This window comes from Dromiciops gliroides, chromosome 1 (assembly GCF_019393635.1).
Source record: "Dromiciops gliroides isolate mDroGli1 chromosome 1, mDroGli1.pri, whole genome shotgun sequence".
NCBI lineage: Eukaryota > Metazoa > Chordata > Mammalia > Microbiotheria > Microbiotheriidae > Dromiciops > Dromiciops gliroides.
Genome location: NC_057861.1, coordinates 686,866,676 through 686,890,734, shown reverse-complemented (window position 1 = coordinate 686,890,734; position 24,059 = coordinate 686,866,676). Strand labels below are relative to the sequence as shown.

General features: G+C 37.1%; 1 protein-coding gene across 4 annotated transcripts in view; it reads right to left on the bottom strand.

Annotated features, from left to right (window-relative positions):
* VWC2 (von Willebrand factor C domain containing 2) overlaps window positions 1-24,059 on the bottom strand; it is a 185,635-nt gene that overhangs the window by 121,916 nt on the left and 39,660 nt on the right. For 3 of the 4 annotated variants that reach the window (XM_043979551.1, XM_043979550.1, XM_043979549.1), the window contains one exon: window positions 15,393-15,522. The exons of the other annotated variant lie outside the window; for it this stretch is intronic. In XM_043979551.1, the coding sequence (XP_043835486.1) occupies window positions 15,393-15,522 (130 nt within the window). The remainder of the gene's footprint in view (window positions 1-15,392; window positions 15,523-24,059) is intronic. 4 annotated transcript variants of the gene reach the window in all.

The following is a 24,059-nucleotide window of genomic DNA, read 5'->3' as shown; positions in this document are numbered from 1 at the left end:
CCTTCCCTTCTCAACAACCTGGGTCCATATCAGTAGAAAGTGTCCTTAGCCCCCTCTCCCCCTGTACCTTTTTCTTCTGTGTTGTTCTGCTCATGAACAAAAGGAAGACAATGCATGCTCAAATGCTCTAGTTCTATAGAAATGCTTGACAATAATGAGCTGTTAAAAAACTCGGAGTCATCAACCTAACATGCAGCCAGTTTCTCTATTTATTTATAACTTCACTGTCAAAAAAGAAAAGGAAAGGAAAGAAATCTCATATTGGACCTCAATTTATTGTTGCCAGACAAAAAGAAAGTTTTAAGCTATTCTCATATCCACCAAGAAAATTTCCTGGATCTGAGATTTAATTAATTGATTATATCCAATTCTGTCTCTGGATTTATTAAATCAGACTCTTTTTACTTGGTCTTTCTGTTCATTTTGTCAGAATATGAATTTAAAGGAACTTGTAGAGCTGAGAGCTACCCACTGATAATTCTAGGCTAATCAAACCAGAATGGATAATGGGGAACCTGACATTAATATCACTTAGGGAAGTGTCTAAGGGGTAGCATAGTAAATGCCTTACACCATAGTTTGGGGCAAGTCATTTAACCTTTCTTTGCTCGTATAAATAAGAATAAATAATCTCTGCTCCCTTGTCTCACATTAGTTTAATGAGGATTAATGAAATAATTTCAGCTACAGAGAAGAGCAAACAAAATGCTCAATGCATAAAGAATATGATGACCCACTTGAAATAGTCATAAGATCACAGGATTTATGAAAGAGAAGTTTGGGATAATCTATTATGGGATTTTTCTTTTCTTTTTTTGGGGGGGGTGGGTCAGTGAGGGTTAAGTGGCTTGCACAGGGTGACACACTAGTAAGTGTCAAGTGTCTGAGGCTGGATTTGTACTCAGGTCCTCCTGACTCCAGGGCTGGTGATTTATCTACTGCGCCACTTAGGTGCTACTATTATGGGAATTCTTAATAATTTTTATTATGGGCCCCCTTGAAAGTATGGTAAAACCCATGCATCCTTCTGAGAATATTTTTTACAATTTCATTTTAAAAATTAAACTATATTTTTAATAAAAAAATGGATTTTCTCTCTCCCACTTTCCTACTACCATTGAAGAAAAAGAAAACCAATACAGCTTGCATGACTATCCTCACTGTGAAGCAAAACAAATCCCTGCACCCTACATGTCCAAAAATTATATCTCATTCTGCAACCTAAAGAAGGGGGTAACATATTTCATCATGGGTCCCATGGTTGGTCATTGTATTGATCATAATTCTGAAGTCTTTCAAAATTGTTTGTTGTTATAGTGTTTTTATATAAATCTTTCTCCTTGTTTTGCTCACTTCAAACAAGTTTTTTCACTGGAAAAATAATTTTTAGCATTTTTATGGCAAAGTAGTATTATATTATTATTCAAAATAATGTCATTATTAATATAATATAAATAATATAATAAATAACATTTATAATATTTAAATGCATAGAATAAAATATATGCGATTAAAAGGAAAGCAATTATATTTAAATACAATTATAAATATACATAAATAAAAACATATATGTATATGTTATATATACACATACATGTGTGTGTGTGTGTGTGTGTGTGTGAGTGAGAGAGAGAGAGAGAGAGAGAGAGAGAGAGAGAGAGAGAGAGAGAGCGAGCTCAGGTTAGGAACCCTTGACATAATCTAGGCAATTCATTTTACAGATAAAAAAATGATTCTGAAGAGGAAGTGACTCATCCAAGATCATGATGATGTTCGAAATCTATAAAATACCCTGATAAGAAAATCTAATATAAACAATTCTTGATACTTGCCTTGGACATAAAGTATCTTCGAATGGCTTAATAAAGCAGCTCTGAAACTTTTTACAAATTGAGAAGAGCCTATGATATGAAAGATAAATAGGTGGTTATATTTTCTTTTCTTTTGCAGGAGGAAAAAATCCAGCATCCTTATTTTTCAATGAGCTGACCAGGGATGTGGACAGAGTTGCTTCAGGTCTTTTCTGGGTTTTCTTATGGGACAAAAAGGAGGTTCTTTAACTCTAAATGAAATGAGACTCGTGTCAAGTTGAGGACAAGCCCAAGGGCTGCATTAAATGAGAGAAGAGAAGCTGAGAAGCCAGAGAGAAGGGAATGACAAGAACAACACTTTAATTATGGTAAGTAGATGCTGCAAGGTCTTCTTACTGGAACCTATCTGAGGATCTTGGAGCTGTGGATGAGCTTTGGGCAAAAGCCATGAAAATATCTGGGTGAGTTATAGCCACTTGGGCTTTGAAGAAAATCAGAGATCCAGAACTAATAAAAGGGAGTGAGGGTGGCACCCAGTTGTAACAAGGGATTTGTATTTCTTTTAATCTTTCTTTTATTATGTTATTTTAAAATAGTGATTCCAGTCAACTTAGCTCTTCGGAGAAAAAAAAAGAATTCTCTTATTAAGTTTCTCAAAAACATTAAGTAGAAAAGGTGAATTTGTGATGCTCACCATTCACCTGGTGGCAGTTTGTTTAAACTACTGACATAAATAAGTGGAGAGAAATAGGCTCTAAGGGATCTCCTTATAAACAGAAGTATAGAGATGGAACTTGTGATTTCACTAGCAGTGCTAAGGAAATTCCCCCGTGAAGTAATCTTCTCTACTAATGTAGGTTGACACTTTCTCTGAAACTTAATAGTCTTAGAGAGTTACCTAAAGAGCACTGAGAGAGCAGGATCATATAGACTGTATATGTCAGAGGCGCGATTTGTACCCCAGTATTTTGGACTTTAAGTGCATGAACCATTATCCACTAGGCCATGTTGCCTTATCAACATATTTTAGAAAATGATGGTAAATGTCACAATGCACTTCAAACACCAGCTTGTCCCTTGACTAGACCAACTTTTCTCCAATTCTACTAAGAAAGAACATAGGAAGAAATAAATAGGTTAGACTATATTCCATGATAGGAATAGACACATTAATTTTAAAATACACACAAGAACTGAATCAACAGACATTTTTTTTAAAACCTGAACCTGTTTTCCTAGTGGCTCTGAAAATTACCAGTTCAGCGTGCAAAGTCATTTTTTTTCCATCACGTCCAAGTATCCAGCTAAGTTGAACCTTTGTCCTTATTAAAAGAGGATCATGAAATTACTGAAGTCATTCCCAAGGGACAGTGTTGCCCAACTGATATCAAATCAGTTCATTATGACTCTAACAGGCTGGTGAGCTGCCATCTCAGGTAAAAAATTAATTTTCTGTCTGGGATAGCACAGTATCTATCAAGCATAAGGAGCAAATAACATCATATATGATTAATTTGGTACTTGGTCTTCATTGTAATTATCTCTTCTATCCCTTCATTATGCTGATCATTCATTACATACAGTAAGTAGCCTACCTTAGAAAGACCCTCTTCTCCCTATCAGGGTTTCAAGTTACTGCTAGACTGCGTAAGTAAATGTTACATAAAAGCTCATTAAAAGCCCATCTTGAGGCCAATTCACAGAAACCCCTGAAGGAAGAACCTAGCGATTCCTATTAGCGTGTAGTTTCTGTGACATCTGCCTATCTCGTTATCCTGGAATAGGAGTGCCACATTGAACAGCAGTGAGAAGGCTCCATTATTCAAAGAGCAGAGGAGAATAGATTCAGGAACTCGAAGGTAGGAACCCAGCTTTCTTAATCAATCAAGATTCACAATTGATATCTATAATCACAGTGGCCTCTCTGAATCATGGCATTTTTCATCCTCAATAGCATAATCTCCTGGCCTTTTGTCGGGCTATAAATAACTCAGGTTTTTCTTTGTGACTAAAGCTTTCAACATTTCACAGACTCACAAGATTTCAGATTTGGAAGGGACTCTATCAGTTATTTACTTCACACCGTACTGGAAGAAGACTCCCCACTATAGCATGAGCAACAAGTGGTCATTTAGTTTTTGCTCAAAGACCTGTAGTGAAGGAGAACCCACCAGTGCCTCGGACGGCCCATTCTGCTTTTGTGTGGTTGTAATTATTGGAACAACTTTTTCCCCTATCTCAAGCCCAAATCTGCCCTTTTTGCAACATACCTTCTGTTTGAGTGATGATTTTTGTTGTTCAAGGCATATTATATATCATAATATCTGTGGCCTTATTTCATCCTCAAAATAATGTCATTATTGGGTCTGAAGTTCTCCAGAATGTCAGCTCTTTATAATACCATTATGAAAATAATGATTAGAAGGATATTATCCAACGTGAAGGAGGTCATATATTCTGGCTAAATAGTCTTCCCTGGTGAGATGACAGTTGGAGATTTGGGTCCAGTTCAAACCATCACATTTAAGAAGGGTGAATGTTAGGCTAGATCATGTCTATAGAAGGGTAATCAAGATGGTGATAGGCTTAAAACCATACTATATGAGAACTGGTAAACAGAATCGATGATGTGTAGCCTGAGGAAGCAAAGACTTGGATGGAACATGGTTAAATTCAAATTTTTGAAGTTTTCGTTTTGAATAAAGATTGGGTATGCCCTGCTTGACCCTAGAGAGAATTAAGAACAATAGGCAGAAGTTAGAGAGAGGCAGATTTCATCTCAACACGAGGAATATTTTCCTAACCACATGTTGAGAATGTTATTAAAATGTGAGTTCCATAAAGGTGAGAATTGTATTTCTGCCTTTTTTACATCAGTGTTTACAATAGTGTTTGGCACATAGTAAACATTTTGTAAATGCTTATTTGTAAACTATACAGAAAGGACTTACTTGAAAGGGAAGGGGTAAGGAGTAATGAGTTCTTTGTTGCTAGATATATTTTTTTCAAGGATAAGCTGGGTGGCCATTTGTTGAAAATGTGAACACTATTTATTAATGGGATAGGGAATGGACTACTAGACCTCTGAGGCCCCTTTTATCTCCAAGATTTTCTTTTTTGAGACCAAAAGGGTCTTCTCAACCAAGTTGCCTTAGTGAGTCAAAAGAAACCTAAAGACAGCCACCTCCCCTCTACTCCCCTACCCCCTCCCAAAAATACTACTCATGGTTTGGTGAGGTCTGACATTCTACCTCCAGAGACATATTCATTCCTCACGATCAGGGATTCTTAACTTTTAAAAATGTAATGGACCCCTTTGACACTCTAGTGAATTCTATGGATCCCTTAGTGTAATATTCTTAATGCCTAAAAGAAGTACACAAAATTACAAAGGAAAATAATGATATTGAAATACATATTATATATTTATGTGTATATACACACATATGCATGTGCATGTGTATGTATGTCTGTACATGTGTTTGTGTGTGCATGTAAAGTTCATTAACCACTGCTCTTGGTTGTCTATGAAACCTGCTAAAACTGGAGGAAATAACAAGAACAGATTTGGATAGAAGTCTAAAGGTAAAACAACAACAGCAACAACAACAACAACAACAAACCATGAGATTGCTAGTACCATAAAATAAGAGGATGAATTATTACTGAAGCACGGTAATAGCACAGATTTTTTTCCCCCCAAAGGATGGGAAGTAACACCCACAGAGTCAAGATTTTAGGTCCTGTTGTTTTTGTCTTCCCTCCTCAAACTGTGCTGTCCTCCAATCATCGAACTCATTCAATGTGGAATAATTATTTTAGTAATTGGTACCTGAGCTGCTTATGGGCAAGGATGAAGAGAAAAACTTTTAGATTCCTTGACAAGAAAACTAGGAATGTAGAACCATTTAAACCATGGGCTATTGAGGGCATTCAGCTCTGGGTTCTATTTTGGTGGCTAGTAGAGAAATGAAAGAATAGTTGCAGTAAGATGTTAACCCTAAAGGTTAACAAAGAGAGAAAATCTTAAATTCTCTCATTTAATCTCATGGACTCGGCTCTAACTTAAATCCAAATGCTTTTAAATCTCTTTGCTATCTCCAATTTTCAACTCTTGACTAGCTTGATCTCTCTTATATAATGCTATCTTCTTAGTTGGAAGTGACTGTAGAAGTCATCTAATCCAATTTCTCATTTACCTAAAGAATTCACATGTGACTGACTATTCCCAGCAGATGGTCATTCAATCATTCTCTTAACATTTTCAGTGATGAGGAATTCACTATTTAATAAGGAAAGCACATTGCAACTTCAGACTACTCTCATCATTAGAAAATGCTATCTCATATTGAGTCACTACGTTTTTTTATGATACTAATTGGGGCAGTGGAAAGAGCTGTTATTTGGTGGTTTTGGAACCATAGGAACTGGATTCAAATCCTGACTCTGCCATTTGCTACTTGTGTGATTCTGCACATGTGTCTGGACCTTGATGTTCTCATATGTACAATGAGAGTGTTTAACTAGCTCATGGAGTTGGTGAACTTGATTTTGTAAAAAAAATGTTGATAACTGTATTTCAATATAATAGATTTCCTTTGTAATCCTATGGATTTTATTTTACGCATTTAAAAACTTTTTTCTGAGAACAGGACTAGAGGAATCACTAGATTGCCAAAGAAAAAGATATATGGTTAAGATATAAATATGGTTAAGAATCCCTTGATTAGGTGATTTGTAAAGTCACCTGTGATACCTTCTACCATACAGCCCTTGATTTGCCATCTAGAACTAGCCATCATGTAAGTAAATCTTCCTCTTTGATGGTTTTTCAAAGAACTGAAAACAAATAGATCCTAACAAAAATCTATAGCCTTGAGGACATGATAGAGTCATCTCTCTATCATGCCAGCTCATGTTTACCCTTTGGGATATATTTCTCTTAATTTCCTGTATCCCAGACTACGAGCATACTCCAAGACTCTGCAATGGACAATCTTTTCTTATCCCTCTATATCTCATCAGCTCTCACAGATTTATTTATTATCTCTTTGTAGACCACTTCTCAAGCTATAGTCAGTCTTCGTCCTTCTCCTAAGCTCTGGGCACACATCATCAACTTCTTATTGGGCATTTCCAACTGAATTGGCCATAGCTAGTTCAATCTCAATATGTTCAAAACAGAACTAATTATCTTTTCCCTAAAACCTATCCCTCTTCCAAACGTCTGTTGTTGGCATCTCCAATCTTCTAGTCACCTCATTTAGTGAACTTAGAATCATCTTCAGCTCTCCACTCTTCTTCCCTAACCTCCTGCCCCAATCTGATCAGTTTTAAGGTCTTATTAATTCTACCTCCACAATATCCCTCATGTTTATCTGTATCCTACCACTCCTCTAGCTATCACGCTAGCATAGGCCCTTGCCACATTTTACCCAGATTACTGCAATAACATTCTAATTTACCTTCTTGTCTAAAGTCCTTCCCTTCTCCAGTTCATCTCCCACATGACTGTGAAAGTGATATTCTTTTTTTTTTTTTTTTTGGCTGGGCAATGGGGGTCAAGTGACTCACCCAGGGTCACACAGCTAGTAAGTGTCAAGTGTCTGAGGCTGGACCTGAACCCAGGTACTCCTGAATCCAGGGCCAGTGCTTTATCCACTGTGCCACCTAGCCTCCCCGAAAGTGATATTCTTAAAACACAGATCTGACCCTAACACTCCCCTGCTCAAAAACATCCAGTGACTCCCTATCACCTCCAAGATAAAATAGAAATTACATTATTCATGCATGACATTCTCATTCCTAGTTATATAGCTGCATAGGCTAAAAAAATGAGTCCATGAAGGAGAGGAATTAAGAAAGATTAATTGGAGGAGGAGGTAGGAAAAAGTAAAAATGAGGACTAAGCATTTATTATTCACATACTATGTTCTGGGTACTGTGCTAAACTCTTTTTTTTTTTTTTTTTTTTTTTTTTTTTTAGTGAGGAAATTGGGGTTAAGTGACTTGCCCAGGGTCACACAGCTAGTAAGTGTTAAGTGTCTGAGGCCGGATTTGAACTCAGGCACTCCTGACTCCAGGGCCAGTGCTCCATCTACTGCGCCACCTAGCTACCCCCTAAACTCTTAACAAATATATTTTACAAACCTCTTTAGAAATAGTTATTTGAGATAATAATAGCTAGCATTTACATAACACCTTAAGATTTGTTAAGCACTTTACAAATGTTATCTCATTTTATCTTTTACAACAATCTGGGAGATAGACATTATTATTATTCCTGTTTTACATATGAGGAAACTGAGGCAGACAGAAGTTAAGTGAGTTGCCCTGATTGCCATAGATAATTACTAATTATCAGAGGCAGGACTTGAACTCAGTTCTTCCTGGGTCCAAATCCAGTGCTCTATGTACTGTACCACCTACCTGCCTCTAGACTAGGCATTGCTGCATTTAAATGTCATTGAATACCTGAATTGGCTCTTAAGATTTGGGATCATGTATGGAAGGGAACTTAGATATTAACTAGTCCAAACCCAACATGTTACAGTTTCTCATCATTTTCTCATTATTTTTTCTATAAATTTTCTTTTTTCTTTGGTATTTTAAACGTCTTTGGTTGATAATAAGAAGAAATGACAACAACAACTATAAAAAACCTTTATAAAGTATGCTTACATGAAACTCAGCAGAGGAGGTGAATGGTTGGAAGCCTATCTCCTTTCCACAGAGAGAATTAAGTAATAGGAATTCAAGAAGAGGAATGAATAGTTACAATAGTGACAGAGGAGTAAGTGAGCTTAGGCTCACAAGAGAAAAGAAAGGAGGGCAGCTAGGTGGCACAGTGGATGAAGCACTAGCCCTGGATTCAGGAGGACCTGAGTTCAAATCTGGCCTTAGACACTTAACACTTACTAACTAGCTATATGACCCTGGGCAAATCATTTAACCCTCATTGCCTCACCACCACCACCCCCCCCCCAAAAAAAAAGAGAAAAAAGGAAGGGGAACATGCTAAACTGGCTGAAGATCAAGAAATATCTTTGGGTACTTATCCTTTGGAAGAGGCCCATGTAACTATAATTATCAAGAGTTTAACTCACCTATTAATATAAACGCTGAAACTTATTTTGCCACATTTTCTTTCTCTTACCATATACTCTTTCTAAATAATGCAAATCTTAAAACAGCATATCAGATATTCTCTTTTGTCTTCATTTCTTCACTTTTCTCTTTCAAATTTGATTCTACAGTTTGGCTTGTTCTTTAGACTTTCTGCATTATTTGTGGGTACCTCTACATTTTTAAAATACCATACTGCTTATATTTCTAAAGCAACACTTTAAGTATGGTCTTCAGCATTAAATTATCATTACACACACCATTAATAATCATTAGTTTTAAGCAAAATGCCTTTTGTCTTACAGAGTAGGCATTCAATAAAAATGCACTGAATGAATGAATGGCTGGATGGGCAGATGGATGGATGAATAGATGTCCTATTTCAGGAATCAAAGAGAATTGTTTTGAAAATATTTTTAGGTATTTCAAAATGTCAAAATATCCACAGATAGTGTCTGAGTCACTGAGGTCAGATGGCAGTGGAAGTCAAGACAGGTTATATTGTACAAAATGTTGGGTATGCTCAGTTATATTCCAGGTTCCTGAAACAGCTAAGTTCAAGGAGATAATCTGGGGAATAGGATCATGGTCTGCAGCTTCATATAATGATAACAAAGTGAACTTATCTTGTAGCAATACCACATAAGGCATTTTCCCCAGTCTTTCATTCCTCCATTGACATGTTTAACAGAGGTAGTCCTGATTGCTTCAAAACATTTGCCTGTCTCTTTATCACATTCTCTGTTATGTCCTGTAATGTCTGGATCATCTTCAAGAAATAAATAACCCAGAGCTTTTTCTAAATTTTATATTCCTTAAAGCAAGACAGCCTCAGTTACATTTGTATTATGACTCCTGTATTGGATCAGGAATGTAAACTCTAACATCAGCAGCTTTGATGTTCACGTAGCAGACATAGATATAGCAACTGTCAAAGTTGCTGCATTTGGATATTTCTTAGGAATGTTTTCCTAAAAATAACTATTTCAGGGATATTTTTAAAATCATCACTAGAATGATAATAGACTGTCTACTAGTTTCATATGGCTTTTTCTGCTTTTAGATTCTTCAAATATGTTACTTAACATGACAACTTGTTCATTCATTCATTCATTTACTTAGTCACCCGTTCATGCATTCATCTGTCCAGAGTTACCAGTCTTCTGGGTAATCATGATTTTTCTATCTTTTGCCATTGTTCCTACTCCACAAATGAGGATACTAAGGCAAAGAGGAGGAAATGGCAAACCACTCCAGTATATTTGTCAAGAAAACCCCAAATGATGTCCTGGAGTCAGACATGACCATAACAACTGAACAACAAAAAAAGGTAAAGAGTTTTCAAGTATAGAACTACTGTGAAAATTTAGACCAGGAATGGTACTTAGAGATCATTTGGTACAAATTCCTCAGTTTACAAATGACAAAACTGAAACCCAGAAGAGGTTTAGTGCAGGGCAGAGAAGTTAAATCAAGATTATCTTCTAAGCAGAAAATGGCAGTAAGACATAAAATTCTCTGACTATAAAGCTCACTTCTTGATCTACTGATATATCCTAACATTCCACTTTCATGATTTCTATTGTTTTGAAGAGCCTCCACAAAGAGATTATATAAATAATGATATGGACTCTAATTATCAATGGAAATGCATAAGAACAACAGGATATCCATACCTTGAGGCCAAAGAGGCCAGAAATTTGAAGCCGATCAATTGGTACCTATTTGCTTTCTTAATGTCTCCAAATTAAGATCATGCACAGATGGGGAGAATAGAGGTTTTGGTCTCCTCTTGCAGCTAGGCCCCGGAGCCTTACAACCCATTTAATATTCAGATTAGCATCCAGGCCTATGGGATTGACTATAACCATACAGAATCTCTGAACCTTTGAAGTCTGTCCATCACCTAAGAAAGCCCATGCTTGTGAAAGTCAATATAACACAAACTGTACCATAGAAAAATACCTCCATACATCTCCACCTTATAAAAAACCCACAGTGATTGATCTATAAAAGTCAACAAAGTGAATATATTAAGTTTTATTTGATTTGTGATCATTTATTTATATTCAAGACAATCTTCGCTTCACACTTTTGCCTCTTTGATGATGCTTCATAGCAAGCAACTAGCTTGGCAAGTGGCAACTAAACTATAATTTTCCCTCTGTTGCGAGAAGTAGATATTAAGTACAGAAAGTCAAAGCAGAGAATTGAAGAAGCAGGGGTGCAGTTTATGAAGGTCACCAGTTTAAAAATCTTCAAGGTTCGGATTCACTCAAGTGAATCTTACACTGACATAAAAAAAATGTAGCTTGGGTTTGCTATTTTTGACTGTTTTGGGCGCCAAATAAATCTTCTCTGGATCATTAATGGTATTTTTTTCCTAACTGAAATGTTGATATTTCCTTTGGGATCAAGAGAGGATTTGAATATTATAAATCATTTATTAAGACCCAGCCAATTAAAAACAGAGCATCCATCAATGATGGCAAACCTAGTCTTTGTCAAGTGGGTTTCATACACAAAATCTTCCAAATGATATTCACTTTGTCAAGGTCAAGAGAATATCAAAAAGAACCCTAGATTTGGAGTCAAAAGGTCTGGATTCAAGTCTTGACTCTTCCATTTGGATTCAACATATCTTTTAAACACCTACTATGTGCAAGGCATAATATACTAGGCACTAAGGATACAAAGACTAAAACAGGTCCTGCTCCCAGGTTAATTACATTTGATTTAGAGGCTATAAATATGTACATATTAAGTAAAAGCAAAGAGGGGTACTAATAGCTGAGGGGGAATCATGCAAAGCCATATACAAATAATGACTCTTCTGATGTGCTTTAACAAAAATTAGGGATTTTACAAGTCAGAAGTGGGAAAGAAGTGCATCCCAAGCATGAGTATTCATTAGAGGCACTGTGAGATGCAAGGTTGTGCAAATGGTACAGCTAACAGGGTAGCTTGACTAGAACAGAGGGATTAACTTCATAGTCTTGGGAAATCCCTTGGTTTCTCAGGTCTTCATTTTCCACATCTATAATTTGATAGCATTGGAACAGAGGATCTCTACTGTTCATTCCAACTCTAATGTGCTCTAATTCTATTTTCCAAATAATATACAAGGCTTAAAGCTAGGTTATATCAGGTAGATGTGTTCTAAGGAAAATTTAGAGAATTTACATAGTTTAATTTTGAACAAAAACAGCTTGCTTAACATTTACTATTATTGGGTTATTTAAATTTTATTGAAAGGTATCTGTAATATTTACTAATCTGTGGAAAAGGAATACTTTTAGTTGCAACTTTTTAAAATAATGTTTTATTGATACCTGACCCTTCCTTTTTTGTTCGAGGAAATTGGGGTTAAATGACTTGCCCAGGGTCACACAGCTAGTAAGTGTTGATGGCCCTTTAAAAAAATCACTGTCACTTTCCAGTAACCCACTTATATCCCCCCAAAACACTATCGTATAAGAAAAAGAATAGTAAAGCAAAATAAGCCAACACACTAGGTATGTCTGAAAACATATATCTCATTCTGCACTCCTAATCCACCTCCTCTCTACTGAGAAACAAGAGACTCACTTTATTAGTCTTCTAAAGTCCTGATTTGTAGCTATCTTGATGAGATTCTCAACTCTCTTAGTATTCTTTAGAAACAACTTTTTAAAAACAACAGGATTGGGCCAGAATTGATTCCATAAACAAGAGGGCAGAAGTGAGTCACTAAAGGAAAAGATAAGCTAAGAAAATTAATATCTTACTCCCTTTAAATTTCAGTGAAGACAAGGGTTCTCTTTTAAACTCTTCTTGGTAATTTTGTTCGTAGGGTCTCCTGGTTATAAGCATGGATGAGTCAGAAAGAAACACATTGGCCCAACATATGGACCTGATGACATCTCAGGAGAAGATGCTTGTGTTGAAATCAAACAAAAACCATTTTAAACAACAATGATGATGACAATGATGATTATGGTGGTGGTGGTGGTGATGAACCTTTGGAGAAACAGATTGAATCATATAGATCATCAGTTCCTAATATATTCCTTTCCTCTTGATCTGGTACTGACCTTTCTACTTGAATGTCTACCCCTACCATGGTTCCCTACTTCCCTTAAAGTTCCTTAGAATTAAGTGTTTAGAAGAAACTCTGTGAGTGACTGGGCCTGGCCATTAAGTTCATATTTGCAGGACTTTCCATTCAGATCTCTCCTTTAGTCCGGGAGAAAAATTACTCTTCCAGACTCTGCCTCCTTGATCATTAGGCTCTATCAGTTTATCTCTGGAAAGAACAGGGCATTTGTAATTGCCCACTTTTCTTTGTCATTTAAACTCCTTTGCTATTAACTAACAGTAAAAAACAAATAAACCCCAAATAAAAAAAATAACCTTACAGAACTTAAATGATTTTATGTTTACTTCAAACAGATGGATGAATTCTTAGAAAGCTGTGGCCTCTTGCACAAGGTGAGCTTTGAAAAAGATATATGTGTGTAATATATATAAATACACACAGACACACATATGTCATATGTGTGTGTGTATGTGTGTAAAAGGTTGGTGGTAAAAAACCTAGGGAGCAACAGGTTGGTCAGGCCCTGGAGCTCATAGGTACAGTGAAAGCTGGCCCAAGGCCAAGGAACATCTCTGGATATTTAACATTTGCAGGAGTCAATTGCTAACAAAAGAGTCAACTCAACCAAGCACAGCAGGTGCTTAATGAATGTTTGTTGAATTGAACTGAATTGAATATAAAGAGCAATTCATTTGTATCTAAGTCCAAAAATCTTACTGGTTTGGTGCAGGGCAAAGTATATTTTCTCTATACACCTTCAAGGCATCTTTGGAAACAGAGAATACTAGAAAATGAATGCTTGACTACCAACCTTGATCCAAAGGTAAGGCTAAAAACTAAAAACAAAACTAACTAAAAAAAGTTAGCTTTTTTGCATTATGCTTAACACACCAAGAAGAAAACAGGATGAGACTGATCTGTTACAAAAAGAGTGTGCATAATGAGAATTGCAAGAGGCAAAATTCTAATGGACATGCCAAGAGGCATGAAGCTTTCACACCAAGTGTGTCAATATACAACTCAAGAGCTTACTTGATCCTTCCACTTCAGTCAAGAAGTAATGAGCACTTAATGCTGTGCCCAGAACCCTGCTTAGTAAACACTATGAAGTATTAAAAAAAAATTAAAATTGAAATAGCAAATACGGCTCATGTCCTTGAGGCCACTGCATATTGGAAAAATAATTAGCCTTCCCAGCCTCTGTAGTAACTGAAATGAGCCTTCTTCCTTGTCTAATGTATTTCACAATCTTCTCTCTCCTGCTCTCATTTTGTTTCTCATGTCATAGATTCAGAGCTAGAAGAAACCTTAGTGATCATCTGTTCAGATTCCCTCATTTTAGAAATGAAGAAAGTAAGGCCCAAAGAGGCCACTCATGAACATAGGAATGCCTGTGTCTGTAATCATGCCATTTAGACTCTAAGTTCAGAGCTCTTCCCACTCGTGTCTTGCATTTATACTTGCAAAAGCACATATTATGGTCATGATCCTCTTCATCCTCATCTTGTAAAGCAGTCAAGTCACTCACATTTTACCTATACAGTGTACACAGGAAGTACAGTGAAAGAACCAGACATTATCCTCTGATGTCACAGATCTGATTAGATTGCCTACTTATGTAAAAAGGGATGCAGATGCATGCTGTGATTAGCATGGACAATCTACAGTGGAAGAGTCATCCTTATTTTCTAATGATGATTCCACAGTCATGGCACTATTTATTACTGTATTTTCATTGGGGGAAAGGGGAGAAGTTGTTGATTTTTCAGTGTATTTATTTCATGGAGTCTTGTGCTTTCTTATGGAGAAATCAAAATGCCTCTGGTTACCTAGTCATAAAGCTTAACCAAGGGAGTTTCAGTTCTCATTCAAAAGTAATGTCAGCTGAGATTCAGGACCATAATTACTTTTCTCTTATACACTAAGATTAAGAGTATGCTGTCATTTCTTTTTTAGCTGAGTGGAAAAGGCCTTTGTTCTACCCTGATGTCTCAGTGGGGAAAAAGAAGCTCCAATCCTGAATAATTTGGTTATGAAAAATATTCAATTATATCCCAAGTTTAATTCATTTAGTAATGAAAAGTAAATGAGATCAAGCAGCATGTTTGATTTGTCTCAGAAGGAGAAGGATTGGTCTGCAGGAACGGATTTGAAGGTGGAACACAGGAAGAAATGAACCTTGATCATGGGAATCCTGTTCCAACTTATAGAAGAAGGTTTTACCTCCTGTGGGGATAGCATTAGAGCAGTGAAGAGGAAAAGATACTGCTTCTAAACGGCTGGGTGTGTGTGGACACGTGTGTATACACATATATGCACACTTGTACGTGCCACAGCAGTACACTGAAACAGAATTTGTACACCATTGTCATACTTACCATTTTTGCAGATAGGACAACACTGATCTGGCTCATACACAGGGTCCACACATTCAGTCTGAGGACAAGCTGACACTGTGCAAAGCACTTCACCGTTGGCTTCACAGTGGCATTTCTCACAGGGAGAGACCTGAAACACAATCCCATTCATCCAGGTTACTCCTTCAACAAATGCTGTTTGGATCTGAGTGAGCCCAGACCCTACATTTTCTGCAGACTTTATCCCCAGTTCAATGAAATGTCTAATCTCCAAAAAAAGCCAGGGCTATTGTGGCCTCAACACTGGAGTCTTAGTAACAACAATAATAACAACAATAATAATAATAATAGCTGGACTTTTTATTGCATTTAAGGTTTGCAAAGTATGTTTAGCCTCATATGCTCTTCATAGCAACTCTAAGATGTGAGTTTAGCAATTAGTGTTATGTTTGCAGTTGAGAAAAGTAAGGCTTAAAAAAAAGTAAATTTGATCATGTCTACAAAGCTAATGGGGCAGATAGATGTCACAGTGGACACAGCATCAGGCCTGGAGTCAGGGAGACCTGAATTCAAATCTTAATTAAATCACTTACTTGCTGTGTGACTCTGGGCAAGTTATTTAACCCTGTTTGCCTCAATTTCCTCATCTATAAAATGAACTGAGGCAGAAAATGACAAACCACTTTATTATCTTTGCCAAGAAAACCCCAAATGGGGTCAGACATGACTGAAAAAAATGAATAGCAATAACACAGAGCTAATAGGAAGCTGGTAGGTGGCTCAGTGGATAGAGTGCTGGATCTGGAGTCAGGAAGACCTCTGTTCAAATTTGATCTCAGAGACTTCTTAGCTGTGTGATCTTGGGCAAGTCACTTAACTTCTGTTTGCCTTAATCCACTGGAGAAAGTATCTTTGCCAAGGGGGCAACTAAGTGACACAGTAGATAGAGCACCTGGCTTGGAGTCAAGAAGACATCTCTTCCTGAGTTTAAATCTGGCCTCGGACAATAGATATGTGACCCAGGGCAAGTCACTTCACCCCGTTTGCCTCAGCTTCCTCATCTTTAAAATGAGCTAGCGAAGAAACTGGCAAACCACTTCATTCTCTTTACCAAGAAAACCCCAAATGGGGTGACAAAAAGTCAGACCAAACTGAAAAAAAAAACCCCACACCTGAACAACAATGATATCTTCACCAAGAAAACCCCATGGACAGTATAATTCATGGAGTCATGGAGAGTTGGATACAAACTGAACTACTGAGCAACAACAACGATGGAACTAATCACTATTAATGATGGTACACATTTGAACCCATGCCTCTCTCAATTCTAAGTTGAACATGCTTTCCACCTACTGCCCTATCTCTTCATGGAGAGTGAAAACTACAGAACAGGGAACTTGAATTTAATTTATGGCAAAATTCTAGAACATATTTTTAAAGTGAACATTTAGAAACTGAAGCAGCAACCACAAATATCCACTCATCAATAACAGATTATGCCAGGGTACCCATATTTTCTTTTTTAATAGGGTTTCTAGCCTATTAGATCAAAAGAATATGGGATGTACTATTTACTAAGGTTTTAGCAAGATATTTGACAATGTCTCTCATGCTATTCTTATAGACAAGATGGAGATATGTAAAATGAATGATGCTAGATTTCAATAGATTACATGCTGGCCACATGGCTAGAACAAAAGAGTTAGCAATTAATCAGTCACTTCTACAAAGAAGGTAGTCTCCCAGGGAATGACCTAAGGATCTGCACTTCATACTCTGCTCTTTAACATGAAAAGAAGTCCTATGATAAAGGCTTAGATGGCTCACTTATCCAAAGATATTACAAAGGGAATTGGTGGCATACTAGATAGAGCTACAATGGACCTAAAGCCAGAAGACTTCAATTCAAACCTAGCCTCAGGCACTTCCTAGCTGTGTGGCCTCAGACTAGTCAGTTATTTTCTTTCTGTCTCAGTTTTCTCAACTATAAAAAGGGAATAATAATAAGAACATCTACCTTCCAGAGTGGTTATGAGGATCAAACGAGGTAATTGTGCTTAGAACAATGCCTGACACATAGGAAGTTGTTTATAAATTCTTTCTCTTCCCTATGAAAACGCGGGAGAGAGGATACATTGAACAATAAGAGTTAGACTTTTAAAAATGGGCTCAATCTAATAAGATGAAATATAACGGGGAAAATATAATGATAATCAGGCTTAAAATTCAACTGTGGAAGTATAAGACAGGAAGACAGAACTAGACAGAACTGAAATAAAAGATCAAGGGGTGGATAGTGGTTAGTGCACTGCAAAATCTATATAAGTTAATAGTATTATAGAACGCCCAATAAAGCTAATGGGCTCTTAGTCTACATGGAGATGTAGTATCCGGAACGAAGGAAGCAACAGTCTTGCTGTTCTCAGCCTAGTCAGACCCCACATGGAGTCTTCTATTTAAATCTGAGAGCCCCATTTTGTCTGGGATATTGGTAAACTGGAGAAATCTGGATAAGTACAACCAGGATGGTGAAAGTTCTTAAAATTAATCAATCAATAAACAAGTATTTATCAAGCACCTATTGTGTTTCAGACATTTTATGTTGATATACATGTTGTTTTTTCTTTTAGATGTCAGCCAAAGGAGCCGGCAACCAGTGTGTATGTAAAGATATGAATTATAAATGAAAAGTGAATAAATACAAACATATACAAAGCAGTTAAATATGAGATCGTTTGGGAGCAAGGGCCCTCGAGGATGGGAAGAGGGAAATGGGGAAAGGCTTCATAAAGAAGGTAATTCTTGAGCTGCACCTCGAAGGAAGGGAAGACTGTTTGTTTGAAGGAACTAGAGATATTTGGGCTGAGAAGAGAAGGTTTAGAGGGATATAAAACTTGTCTTTAAAAATCTAAAAGGATGGGGGCAGATAGGTGGCACAGTGGATAGAGCACCGGCCCTGGATTCAGGAGGACCTGAGTTCAAATCCGGCCTCAGTCACTTGACACTTACTAGCTGTGTGACCCTGGCCAAGTCACTTAACTCTCATTGCCTCACCCCACCCCCCACCCCCCCAAAAAAAATCTAAAAGGCTATCACATGGTTCAGACTTGTTCTACTTGGCTCCAAAGGGTATGACTGAGATCACTGGGTGGAATATGAAAAAAGGAAAACTTAGGCTTTATGTTAGGTTCAAATCAGTTCATAATTTTAAAAAGCTATTGAAAAAAGAACAAAGAAAAAAAAGATCCCCTAACAAGTTGAGCTTAAACAAAGAAGTTTCAAGGAGTAGTGAGTGGCCTCCCATTTACTAGAGAGCTATGGTTCAATGACCACTTTTTAAGTATATTTTAGAGGTTTTGTTTGTTTGCTTGATTATTTTAAAGTATGAGATGATTGTTCAGGTCTCTTCCAGAACTGAAATTCAGTGTTATCATGCCCAGCCATCAAATGATTACATATCTCCTATTAAGCAACAAGCAGCACTGGTTAGGTCAGTAGGCATCAAGAGAAGAATAAATAAAAGTTCACATTTATAGCATACTTCAAGGTTTGCAAAGCATATGCCTTATGAGAAATCTTTGAGGCAGTTTATGTAAGAATCATGGCCCCTATTTTCCAGACTAGGGTGGGAGAAACACCCTCAAGATCAGGAAGGCCAAATGAATTAATGAATTCACACAACTTTCTAGTGTCAGAAACAGTATTTGAACATGTATCCCCTAACTACAAAAAGAGCATGCTTTTCATTACATCATGCTGAATCCCGGAACAGAAAGAGTAGCTTCCAGTCCAAGTTGTTACCTCAAGGCTATAAAGGCAAAATATCTCAACACATTGAATAAAGGAAAGAGATTAAGGTTAGGTTATAGCTACGAAATAAATTGGCCAAAGTATAGTGGTCCTATAGCTGCTGCCTTACTGATTCATTATTATTGCCTGTGATAGATTTAGGTAAGTAGATTGTTTTTTACCGTGAAGGCAAGGAAAATGAATATACAGCGGGGCATCCATGGTCTATAGTGCCTTCTGTATAAATATGTGGTCTCAGACAATCTCACATATAAAGTCAGATCTAGGTGCCCTATAACTAGAACTATTTTAATGGCTGAGAGTTTCGGATTCCATTCCTATAAACAGGGGCCATCATGAAAAAAGTAATAAGCTCTATTTCCTGATAATAGCTACTATATTCCTCTTTCTGTTTTCAGTCTTTCATTTCTCTAACCCATCAATTTTTGAGTTAATAAATATTAATAATCATAAGATGAATCAGACTGTGTTACCACCCTAATCAAAAAACTTCAGTGGCTCCCCATTGCCTTTAAGATAAAGCACAAACCACTCAACCTGACATTCAAAAACCACAACCTCACTCCTAGCTATATTTCCAAAGATTTCACATTAATCCATTTTATATACTCTTTTCTCAGCCAAATTGGCCAGTCAGCAGGGCATTGAACTCAACTTCAACTGAACTTCCATCTCTTATTTCTATGCCTTTGAATAGGTTGTCTTGCATGTCTGGAATCTGACCTCTTCTTCTTAGAATACTAAAATTCCTTTAAGGTTCAATTTGGATTCTACATTCCTAAGAGTATTCTTGGTTTTTTGTTTTTTTTGTTTTTGTTTTTGTTTTGGCAGGACAATGAGGGTTAAGTGACCTGCCCAGGGTCACACAGCTAGTCAAGTGTCTGAGGCCAGATTTGAACTCAGGTCCTCCTGAATCCAGGGCCTGTGCTTTATCCACTGCACCATCTAGCTGCCCCCTCCTAATAGTATTCTTGATGTGTTGTATGGCCTCAGCAGAGTGTAAGCAACCTGAGGGCAGGGACTTCTATTTTTGTCCTTGTAGTCCCAGAGCCTAATATAGTGACTAATACATAGTAAGAATCTCCTAAATGTTTACCAAAATGAACAATGGCTAAGAAACAAAGCCAATAATTCATGGTTACAGAACATCCAGAGATAGGAAATGGTTTTACATAATGAATCAAATTTGCAAATGGGTAAAAGAAAGAGATACCAACAGTTTTGTTTTGCTAGTAGTCTATCAAAGCCATAAAAATATTCGGTATACAATGAATGGAAAGAGTACTGGGCCTGAAATCTAGTAAGATCTGGGTCTGAATTTCACCTCTGACACTGTATAGGAAGTCATCTCGGCTGAGAACCTCTGTTTCTTCATTATAAAAAGGGGATTGGGGCAGCTAGGTGGCACAGTCGATAGAGCACCGGCCCTGGATTCAGGAAGACCTGAGTTCAAATCCGGCCTCAGACACTTAACACTTACTATCTGTGTGACCCTGGGCAAGTCACTTAAACCCAACTGTCTCACTAAAACAAAAAAAAGGGGGGGATTAAACTATCAGTAGCACTAACTCATAGTACTGTGAAACTATGAAACTACGTTTTTCTGCATATTTTCACATTTTTACTTTTTGTTTTGTTTTGTTTTTTGGTGTTGTTTTCTTTATGTTTTGAAATAAATCCAGAGAATTTCATAGAATTTCTTGATCAAGCACCTTTCAGAGTAGATATGGTGTTAGACACAAAACAAAGTGGAAGAGCTAGGATGAGGCTTCCCAGTCTATCGATTTCAACTGACTAGGTATCATAGGCCTGACCAAGTAGATCAAGGTGTTATTGGGCCTTGGTCTTCATGAACTTGAGTTACTTCCAAACAGGAAACAGTTAACCACCAAATTTCCCCATGAGTAAAATCTGGGATAGGTAAGGGGGAGGGGAGGAGGGAAAAGGGGTTTCTGGGTAAAACAAACAAACAAACACAAAAACCAAAACTATTTAAAACTCTAAGACTACCACTTGGCCATCCAATGGTAACCCATTGTGCATAGCCCATGTCTTAGACCATATTTGGATGTTAGCTAATGAGGCAAATTTGCTTGGACAGCTAGGATATGACTTTTCCTTTTCCTTCCTTCCTTCCTTCCTTCCTTCCTTCCTTCCTTCCTTCCTTCCTTCCTTCCTTCCTTCCTTCCTTCCTTCCTTCCTTCCTTCCTTCCTTCCTATCTTCCTTCCTTCTTTCTTTCTTTCTTTCTTTCTTTCGGCCATGAGTCACTCAAATGATGGCAAGAATGCCTGGATCCAGCAGATTAAAAATAGAAGCCTTGGAAGACTAGTACACAAATTTCCAGGTAATGTGAGTGAAAGGATAGAATTATAGGAAAAAGACTGGATTAAACAAGCAATAGAGTTTGTTGCTATAGTGAAAATACCACATATATTTTGGATAGTTTTATTTAAATTTTGTGTAACAGTGTCTATTCCTTTCATAAATGCCATTCTTATATCATGCAAGAGCTTAATTCATTCCATGTTTTAAACAGAGGTTTTGTTTGTTTTTTCAATGCACTAAGATATATTCCTGAGGTGTATGTCATTATGTAGGCCTTGGCACAATTTACCTGCTGATTTGAGCTCAGTAACAAAACATTGAAACCATCTGGTCATAGTTAGTTTTACAGTTCAATGTAAGTTATAATATGGAACACTCTAGCCTCTAGCTAATACCTGGCTAATTCAATCCAATTCCAGTGACACAAACATCAGAGGGAATTTACAAAGGTATAGAAAGCATAGTTCTTCCTATCATGAAACATATAGCTTTGTGGGAGAGATAACATGTACATATATGAAATCGTCTTTTAGTGTTTGCCAGGGAACTTATCAACAGGTAAAAATTAATACAACATTAACTCATGAGGGGAAAAGGAAAACAGCAAAGAGATTACTACCCCAATTATTAAGAAAAGGTAAATTTTGAAATATGTAATAAAATGCAAAGAGTAAAATGTGGTAATGAGATCATACATTATATATAAAATATATAATGTATATATACATATGTATATGTATATGTGTATATACATACATATTTTTATGAAGCCAAGTGTTTTATGTAGCTACATATTTACAGCTCTAAAAACATCTTTTCATTTGAAGATTGTTTTTACTTACTAGTAAATGTTTCTAAACTCAAAGCACTTATGTGAACTCCTTAAGTGACTCTTGGAGAGTTTGTGGAATCAGGAGACATTTACACATGTCCATAGGCTTCCTGGATTCCACTTATGCTCCAGCTGCAAGCTTTTCTCCTGACAAGAGCCTATCACATGGTTTTGTGACTCTTGTAAAATGTTTGCAAAAGCACTTTTGCAGTTATTATAGCCCAAGAATTTTTAAAATGTTCCCATGGCCAGGATGCACTTGGAAAATTGTTCATGATTCCCTGAAGCATTTTTTTTCCCAATCAGACAAAGAATGAGTCAGGATCTGCCTATATAAAGCTTTAAATTCTTCTACTCCCTCCATTTCCCTCCCTCTAGTATCTATCTCCCCCTCTAGTCTCCTTCCCCCAATTTCCTTCCTCCCAAATCCTCTTCCTCCTCTTCCAGTTCCCCACCCTCTGGACTCTAGCATAATCTACTCCATTTTATCGGATATAGACAGGCCACACCAGGATTAGTTATTGATTCAAGAAGGGTTTTATAAAATATATAAATATGAGGTAAGAATCTGGTATCAAGGTACTGTTTGATTTTGGAACCTGAAACCAGTGCCCAAAACAGAGGTGAGTATACAGTGTGGACCAGGCACCAGTATAGCCTGAAGAAGCATTCCCAATGGCCCATCTTCTTAGGACAAAGGCTAATGGAAATGCTCCCCTGGAGTATGCTCCAACATCTCACTCACTCTAATCCACTCCCTAGACACCACTATAGCCCATGAATTTTATATGGGTTCCTGATTCTCACTGCCCAGCTTTCTTGCCTGGGGTTCTGAAATGGGCTGTTATGGTTTTATTTCCAAGTATTCTGGACCTGCTCTTACTATAGCATACTATTCAGATTCTTTAAGCCTCACCTGTCACCCTGAACCCTGATAGTCAGTAGACCCAGATTCATATCTGACCCCTGATGCTTATTATTTATATGGCCACAGACAACTCACAATCATTTCTAGTGCTAATTCTCTCAACTGCAAATTGGACAAAATAAAACTTATCTTACCTAGCTCACATGGTTATAAGGGGAAAAGCTCTTTAAACTGTCAATTGCTACATGAATAATAATTGTCCCTATCCTTCACTTCCTCCTCATTATCTGATTCTAAACCACAGATTTGCCACAGATACCTGGAAATACCTTAGTTCCTTGGATTTACTTTGACCACATTTCTTTGTTTGTCCTTAGATCTAATTAAATCCAGTATGAATTCAATTCAATTAAGGGTTGACTTCGCCAAGCACATTGCTAGGTTTTAGAAACATGAAGACAAAAATTACACAGTCCCTGCCTTCAAGGAATTTGCTTTCTACTAGGTTTGCTGCAATGTGGCCATAAATAATAAGCAAATACAAAGTGATTTCAGGAGAAGAGAGAACACAAATAACTAGGGAGATGAAGAAAGGTCAGGGCGCCTTTCTACTCAAATATTATTTAGGACTCCCTTTCAAAGAGTTTTTATCATGTATGTGCGTTAGATATATTGATATTTATTTCAATAAAATGAAAACATTTTCATATTATTATTAAGAAAGTTTTGACCTTGTGTATTGCCTTAAAGGATCTTGGGGAAGCCAGGGTCCTTGAACCACATTGAGAGAACTACTGATAGTGTAGACAGCACCTGAGCTTCTGGTCTCACTTCCCTTACCAATATTCC